Source organism: Hypanus sabinus, chromosome 9 (genome assembly GCF_030144855.1).
Source record: "Hypanus sabinus isolate sHypSab1 chromosome 9, sHypSab1.hap1, whole genome shotgun sequence".
NCBI classification, from domain to species: Eukaryota; Metazoa; Chordata; class Chondrichthyes; order Myliobatiformes; family Dasyatidae; genus Hypanus; species Hypanus sabinus.
The window spans coordinates 5,952,426-5,961,115 of record NC_082714.1 but is presented as its reverse complement, the minus strand read 5'-3'; the positions used below and the strand labels follow the sequence as shown (position 1 = coordinate 5,961,115).

General features: G+C 48.0%; 1 protein-coding gene across 1 annotated transcript; it reads right to left on the bottom strand.

Annotated features, from left to right (window-relative positions):
- Nucleotides 1-93: 93 nt before the first annotated feature.
- Nucleotides 94-6,568, bottom strand: anks4b (ankyrin repeat and sterile alpha motif domain containing 4B). Its single transcript, XM_059978947.1, has 2 exons — nt 6,328-6,568; nt 94-4,940 (listed from the first exon to the last, which is right to left on the bottom strand). Exons 1-2 carry the CDS (start codon nt 6,489-6,491, stop codon nt 3,902-3,904), a joined length of 1,203 nt encoding a protein of 400 aa, XP_059834930.1. The 5' UTR covers nt 6,492-6,568; the 3' UTR covers nt 94-3,901.
- Between the last annotated feature and the right edge of the window lie 2,122 nt (nt 6,569-8,690).

The window sequence follows — 8,690 nt, the reverse complement described above, 5'->3', positions numbered from 1 at the left end:
CCTCTTGCTGCTGAATCAGGTACAAATTTTAAAATGTTCTCCTTAGAGCCCTATACTCAATAAGGAAAGATTTTTAAAAAAGTAACTTTGTCACATGTACATTGAAATATAAAAATGTACAGTGAAAAGCATCTTTTTGTGTCAACGACCGACATAGTCCGAAGGAATGCTGAGGTGGTGTCAATATTTTTGTTACAGTACCTTCTGAATAAAGACATTTCTCCTAATCTCTCTTAGATAGCCGACTCCTGATTTTGAAACTGACCGCAGACGAGGAAGCATCAATTCCCAACGTATATTGTTGAGCTCCTGAAGAATTTTGTACATTTAAAGGAGATCATATCTCATTCTTTTAAATTGTACAAAAGGTCAGACCAATCTGCTGAATGTATCTTTGTTCAGTACAAGTCATATTATGGTGGCATGATAGTGTCATGGTTAGCACAAAGCATTACAGCGCGAGCTGTATAACGGGAGTTTGATTCCTGTTGCCATCTATAAGGAGTTTGTGCACTCTCCCCCTGACCTCCTGCATTCCAAAGACATATGGTTAGTGTAAGTGAGTCCTGGGTATGCTACGTTGACGCCTGATTGGCCTCTACAGCCACCCAAGGACCCACCAGTAGACAATCCCCTAGGAAAACAATGTACTTGCTCATTGTTGTCTTTTGTACATAGGTTGTTTGTCCGTCTCTGTCCGTGTGCGGTTTTTCACTGATTCTATTGTGTTTCTTTGTATTTATTGTGAATGCCCACAAGAAAATACATCTCAGGGTTGTACATGGCGACGTGTGTACTTTGATAATAAACTTAATTTGAACACTACATTTAACATGAGTAATGTACAATTTCACATCAGACCATGTTCAATGAAAGGGGAGACAATTCTAGGCAGTTAAATATTTATTTTAAATAACATTGTGATTGGCCAAAGAACATCATAAAGGAGACAGAATCACCACTAGCTGAAGACTGATAATCACAGGTCAATTGGCACCGGTTGATAAACTCAAGGTAATATTGACACAGCAGATATTGACACAGTCACACATCAGGGGAAAAGCAGAAACACACAAAGATTCATCAATGTAGGAATGTTAAACGTTCAGGTTTCCTTTGTCAATTCCTTTCTGTTTCAGGGTGGTGTTGGAGGAGATGAACAGAGCCCCTTCCATTTTGAGGAGCAGACACTCTGCAGGTGAAGCTCCCACACTGACTGTCCTCTCCTGATGGTCTATCTTCAGAAGGATTCCACCAAGGGATAACAGATAGGTTGTAACCACGGCCACTCACTTCAGACATTGTCGGTCTCCAGACTTTTGTCCAGTAAGAAATTACAACCTACAAGTCAGTGAACAGGAATGAGGCGAGGGTGGTGGAAGCAGGCCAAGCAGAAGTCTTTTGTTTGGAGGTGGCCATTTTGTGAGACTGTCTTTGCAGCCACCATTTTGTGAAATGATTCTTGTTCCGGGATAATTAATCAGAGAGGCTGAACGTGGACTCGAGTTTCTGCTAATGTCATGACTTTCCATCTTTCAATAATTTCCCATTTCTGTCTATAGTGCCTGAGTCCACTTTTCAGAGAGAAAACAGGCTCTTTGGCGCAGCACGTTTGTGTTGACCAAGATACCTGCCTCTGCTCATCCTATTTGCCTGTGATTCACCAATATCCCTCAAAATCCTTTCCTATATCCAAACTTGGTCACATCGTGAGCAGGAACCCTCCCAAATGTTAGAGGATATATAACAATGTTTGACACTTCCAGAGAACATTGGTGGTCCTGGTGAGACCCCTTCCCAGGGGAGTAGAGGGGCACTACTCATCCCAAGAAAAAGCAGCATTAGCAGAGGTGTACAGTGTGCAATCTCATTGCCACCCTGTAGGAAGGGTGTGATTGTGTTGGAGGGAGTGCAGAGGAGATTCACCAGGGCATTGCCTGGATTGGAGGACACTAGTTATGGGGAGAGATTTCCCTGGAGTGAAGGGGGTCAAAGGGTGACCTGATTGAGGTTTGCAAGATTATGTGAGGCTTCAGCAGAGTTGAAAAAGAACAGAACATTACAGCACAGTACAGGCCTTTCAGCCCGCAACATTGTGCCAAGCTTCTAACCTACTCTAAGATCAATCCAAGTCTCTCCCATATAACCCTCCATTTTACTATCATCCATGTGTCTATCTATAAGTCTGTTAAATGCCCCAGATGTATCGGCCTCTACCACCACCCGGGCAGGACATTCTGCACACCCACCACTCTCCACGTAAAGAAATTATCCCTATACTTTCTTCCAATTATCTTAAAAATATGCCCTCTGGTATTAGCCATTTCCACCCTGGGAAAAGTCTCGATCTATACCTCATCATCATGTACACCTCTATCAAGTTACCTCTCATCCTTCACTCCAAAGAGAAAAGCCCAAGCTCACTTCATCTCTCCTCATTAGGACGTGCTCTCTGATCCAGACAGCATCCTGGTAAACCTTCCTCTAGTTAGAGTCCTTCTCCCAGGTCTGGAGTATCAAAGTATAGTTATACCTGATCAGCACCTCCACCCCTAACCCTCCCCTCCACATCCCTCACCACCACCACCACACAGCCTCAGAATACAGGGACATCCATTCATAATGGAGATGAGGAAGAATCTCTTTCACCAGAAAGTGGTGGATCTGGAATTTGTTGCAACTGGTGGTGGTGGTGGAGGCCAAGTCATTGGATATATTTCAGGCAGAGGTTGATAGACTCTTGGTTGTTCAGGGCGTGAAGGGATATGGGAAGGCAGGAGATTGGGGCTGAGGGGGAAAAGGATCAGCCATGATGAAATTGCAGAGCAGACTCGATAGGCTAAATGGCCTAATTCAGCACCTCTATCTTATGGCCTGGTTTCCTGTCAGAGTCACTTTATGAACAGACCCTCCCACACCTAGCGTCACTTTATGGACATACAATCAATGTATATAAGCTATCTTTTGTATTCAGGTTTTTTTTAAATTATTGTGATCTTTATCTTTTTTGTGCTGTGTCAGATCTGGAGTAACAATTCTTTCTTTCTTCTTTATACTTGTGTACTGGAAATGGCATTAAACAATCTAGAGCACTCTGTGCTGATGCAGTGAAATGGGATTCGAGTAGCTGGCCATGGAGGTGGACGGGCCAAAGGGCCTGTTTCTGTACTGTACACCACTAAGGTGAGAGGGGGGAGTTTAGAGGAGATTTGGGGGGTGTTATTTTTTTCTTACACACAGAGTGGTGGGTGCCAGGGCTGGTGGTAGAAGCAGCCATGATGGTGATGTGCAGGAAGCTGTTAGACAAAAGGACAGACACAGATCACGGACATGCAAAAAAGATTCAGTCTAATTTGACATTGTGCTCAACAGAGAAATGATGGGCTGAAGGGCCTGTTCCTACAATGTACTCAAACGTAGGCAGTACAACAGAGGAACAGGCATTTTGGCCCTCAATGTTAATGCTGAACACATTAAATTAGTAAGTAAAAAAGAAGGAGCTAGATAGATATCTGATGGATAGGGGAATCAAGGGATATGGGGACAAGGCAGGGACTGGGTATTGATAGTGAATGATCAGCCATGATCTCAGAATGGCGGTGCAGACTTGAGGGGCCGAATGGTCTACTTCTGCACCTATTGTCTATTATTTTTTATGCTTTTATCCTTCCATTTTCCTCACATTCACATGCCTGTCTAAAGATTGTTTAAGAGTCTCTAATGTATCTGCGTCTCCCATCACCCCAGGCAGCACATTCCAGGCACCCACCACTCACACCCCATTTAAAATTGTACTACAGAACGGCCCAAGGTGAAGTCAGTGGGAGACAGAGACGCCTGAATTCACAGCAGCAGACAGGACCACAGTCAGGAGGACTGACATCTCCTAACCAGGGGGAAACTACAATACTGTGTCCACCAGCTCACTGGCGGTTTCCAAGATTAATTTCCTCCGCTCGACCGCTGAGAGGATCTTTTTCCGTGGCCCGAGCGGCAGGTGGATACTCTTCAGATCAGCTTCGGAGCAGAGCACGAGCGACTCGAGGTCCATCTGCTCCCGGACCAGGAAGGGCAGGAACTCGCTTAGGTTTTGGGCAGCAAGGAACACCTCGAGGGGGCTCGTCTCCGGCTCCTCGTCATCCAGCCCCAGCTCCTGCTCCTCCCAGGGCAAGTCCTCACACTCCTCCTCACCGAGGGTGCCAGGCTCCTCACCACCCTCCTCAAAGTCCAGGAACTCCGCGGGCACCAGGGGACCCATGTCTTCCAGCTCCTCCTCCTCCTCCTCCAAGCATGGGACAAAATTCCTCCGGAATAGCATGTTGCCCAGCCCTGGCCGGTTGAAAAGCGATTCCCGTTGCTCAGTTTCGGTGAATGCCAAGTCGGGAGAGGCTGCGTTTGGCTCAGCAAACACTTCCAGCACGCTGGTGTGGCCACTGGCCTGGTTCCCGAGGACGCCGTCTGCACCCGGCTGTTCCGGCTGGACCCTCTGGCTGCCCTCCTTCTTCCAGAGCTTCTTCTGCAGGGACCCCTTCAGCAAAGAGGTGAGGGTGCCGGACCCCAGCGAGCCAACGCTTCGGGAGCTGACACTCTGCCCCTGCCCCTCCTCTCCGTACTTCTTGTTCATCTGCCTCTGATGCTTCTTCTGCCGCCTCTCGCTCTCTCGGATCTGCCGCTCGCAGTCCTTCCTTGCCTTCTCCTTCAGCCGGGCGACCTGCTTGGGGTTGGCCGCCGTCTGCTTGGAGGCCGCCGCGTCCAGGAAGCGGACGCACTCCATGCGGCCCTTGCCGGCCGCCGCGTCCAGTGGTGAGTGCCAGCTGTTGTCCAGTGCCCAGATGTTGGCACCGAAGTTGACCAGGAAGATGACGATGTGGAGGTGGCCGTTGGTGGAGGCGTGGTGCAGGGGTGTGTTCCCCCAGATATCGCACACGTCAGGATCACCTCTGGAAGAACAACAAGGGTGAGATGTTTAATCCAGATGTTTATGCAAACCCTCATCCTCCCTGTTGGATCAAGGGCTAAAGTGCTAATAAATTTGTTATTTATTTTGTAATTTAACTTTCTTGTGCTTGTTTATATGTTTGAATCATCATCCCTTTACCTATATACGATATAGAAGCAGAATTAGGCCATTCAGCCCATCAAGTCTGCTCCAACATCCATCAAGCCCGAGTTATTATCCCTCTCAACCCCATTCTCCTGCCTTCTCCCCATAACTTAGATGCCCTAATGAATCTGGAGCCTCTCATCCCCCACTTTAAGTGTACCCAGTGATTCCCCCACAGATTCCCCTCCCTCTGGTTAAAGAAATTTCTCATCTTTGTTTTAAAGTGATGTCTCTTGATTCTAAGGCTGTGTCCTCTGGTCTTCGACTCCCCTACCATAGGAAACATCCTCTGCACATCCACTCTCCCTACAGCTTTCAATACTCGATAGGTTTCAAAAAGGTCTCTCATTCTTCTGAATTCCAGCCAGTGTAGGCCCAGAGCCATCAAATGCTCCTCATATTTTAACTCCTTCACTCCTGGAAACATCCTCGAGAACCTCCTCTGGACCCTCTCTAGCATATCTTTGTAAAGCCTCGGCACTACGCTGAGTTATTCTTGTTCACAGACTGCTCTAACAGAGCGGGCCGGTGGAGATTTATAAACTCACAAGGGGCGGAGATAAGGTGGTCATTCCCCAGGGTACGGGAGTCTAAAACTGGAGAGCACGGGTAAAGATGAGGGAGGAGATATTTAAAGGGACAACTTCTTCACCCAGAGGGTGATGGATGTGAAGAACAAGCTGCCAGAGGTAGTTGTAGAGGAGGGGAACCATAACATTTAAAAGGTGCTTGGACAGGTACATGAATAGGAAAGGATTTGGGCCAGACATAGTAATAGAACAGGTTCAGGTAGGGAACTGGTTAGCATGGAACAGTTGGGCCAAAGGGCCTGCTTCCTGTATGACAGCTACCCTGTGGGGTTGCCGGTTCTCCCAGGGAGAGGGGGACCGTGTAGTCTCCCCAGAGAGGGAGGGAGAAGAGAAGACGGGGGTTGGTGAGGGAGTGTTTCGCAGGAGACGGCTCACTGAGAACTGGGGGTGGGGGGTGGCGGGCTGCTGGCCGGAGAGGGATTGAGATGGGGAAATCTTCCTGGAGAAGTTGGGGTGTGTCCAGACAGGGAGGGGCGACAGTTTCACCCGCAAAAAAAGAGCGGGGTATCTTACCAGGAGGGAGAGGGGGCCCAGAGAGAGAGGAAGGGGGAATATTCCTGGAAGGAGTCTCCCCGGGGATCGCAGCCACTCCGCAGGAGGGGTGAATGCGGGCGGAAGACACGGGACACCCACCCTCGACTACAGATGAGCTGCAGAGCCTCCAGGTGGCCATGGTAGGCTGCCCACAGGGTCGGGGTCATCCCATCCTCGTCCGAGCTGTTGAGGTCCTTCCTGGTGGCTTCCTTCAGCGGAGCCAGGTACCCGTCCCGGGCCGCCTTGTGATAACGACCGCTCATCGCTGAAGCTGCGGCGGACACCGGGGGCGGTCACGGTCCCGGGACCAAGGTCCGGCCCGCTCTCTTAAGGTGGACCCTCAGCGCGGGGTGGGAGTGCACTGAAGCCAAACGAAACAACACCCCACAGAAACTAAAGCTTATTTTGCACGGAGACTGCTCCCGGTGTGAGTGTTGGAATTGATCCGAGATCGGGTCACCATTGGCTAGCGTTGTCCCAAATACTGGACGACCTTAAGAGCTGAAGCAGCGACCTTTGATTTACAAGCGCTTGTTGCAATAAACTGATCTCCTCCAGTGGGTGTTACAATCTATTATTCTGCTTCAGTTGTTTAATGGTTCTTTCTCACAAGGCGTTAGGATATTGCCTATATCCACAGGGAGGAGACTTGGGTCCCACACCACCAGGTTCAGGAACAGTTATTACCCCACGCCCATCGGGCTCTTGAACTTGAGGGGGTAATTTCACTCAACCCAACCCTGTTAGATCGAAAATGTATATTTAATTTGGAGTGCAGCTCTGAACAGTCAGTTCCTAAGAGCTGTGAATCCCAGTCCAGACAACGCTGATTAAAATTCATTTGGATATCTGCGGTGGGGAGGTGAATCAGGAGATGTGAAGGTTGTGTGCAGTTTCAAAGAAAGCAATGTCCATATATTGTAAATATGGAGTTGCCGTTTGATGCTTGGCACATATAATATCAAGGCCCATGTTTCCACCGAAAGCGTCTCCATGTGATGCCTGCTCTCCCTTGTTTTGTCGAGTAAAGAAGCTGTTTTACACCTGCCAGTACTTTTTTATGGCGACTTCATTCATGCAACAGCACCCACAACTTAAGGACTCTACACTAGTGTTCTTGATATCGATTTTATATATACTTTTTCTATATGCTGAGTTTGTTTTTACACATCGGATATCTATCGGTCTCTGCTTTGTGCAGTTTTTCATTGGTGTCTCTTTTACTGAGTATACCTGCAAGGAAGTGAATCTGAGGGCTGTATATGGTGACATACATGTACTTTGATAAAATATTTACTTTGAACTTGAGAACAAAGGAGTTTCTGACCATGCTGACTTTATCTCTGTAGATTTGAACTGTGAATTGGAGTTTGAATCTGCTGGGAATTATGAATGGTAAGGGTCCCATGCTCCCGTGTTGTGATTTCTTGATAGCCAATAATGTTTATCAGCTCCAGGATGAATTATTTCTCATTTGAGCTTGTTTTGATAATTACGTTGCAGCTCGTGGGAGCTCACAGTGCACAACATGGCTACTCTGTTTCCCACATTACACTCAATTATCTACAGCCACAGATCTCTCAAAGTTGCTACGGAAGTTAAGAAGGTGTATGGTGTGTTGGCCTTTGTTAGTCAAGGGATTGAATTCAAGAGCCACGAGGTAATGTTGCTGCTCTATAAAACGCTGGTTAGGCCACACTTGAAATATTGTGTTCAGTTCTGGATGTGGAAGCTTTAGAGAGGGTGCAGAGGAGATTCACCAAGATGCTGCCTGGATTAGGGGGTGCAGAGGAGATTCACCGGGACGCTGCCTGGATTAGAGAGGGTGCAGAGGAGATTCACCAGAATGCTGCCTGGATTAGAGAGGGTGCAGAGGAGATTCACCAGGATGCTGCCTGGATTAGAGAGGGTACAGAGGAGATTCACCAGGATACTGCCTGGATTAGAGAGGATGCAGAGGAGATTTACCAAGATGCTGCCTGGATTAGAGAGGGTGCAGAGGAGATTCACCAGGATACTGCCTGGATTAGAGAGGATGCAGAGGAGATTTACCAAGATGCTGCCTGGATTAGAGAGGGTGCAGAGGAGATTCACCAGGATACTGCCTGGATTAGAGAGGATGCAGAGGAGATTCACCAGGAAGCTGCCTGGATTAGAGAGGATGCAGAGGAGATTTACCAAGATGCTCCCTGGATTAGAGAGGGTACAGAGGAGATTCACCAGGATACTGCCTGGATTAGAGAGGATGCAGAGGAGATTTACCAAGATGCTGCCTGGATTAGAGAGGGTGCAGAGGAGATTCACCAGGATACTGCCTGGATTAGAGAGGATGCAGAGGAGATTTACCAAGATACTGCCTGGATTAGAGAGCATCTCTTAGGAGGAGAAGTTGAGCAAGCTCAGGTGACAAACAATGAAATGATCTGATAGAGCTGTACAAGATGATAAGAGAGTCGACAGCC

Coding starts and splice junctions, on each gene's coding strand:
- anks4b (XM_059978947.1), bottom strand. CDS start 6,491: ATGAGCGGTCGTTATCACAAGGCGGCCCGGGACGGGTACCTGGCTCCG. Junction 4,941..6,327: donor CAGCTCATCTGTAGTCGAGG/GTGGGTGTCCCG, acceptor TTGTTCTTCCAG/AGGTGATCCTGACGTGTGCG.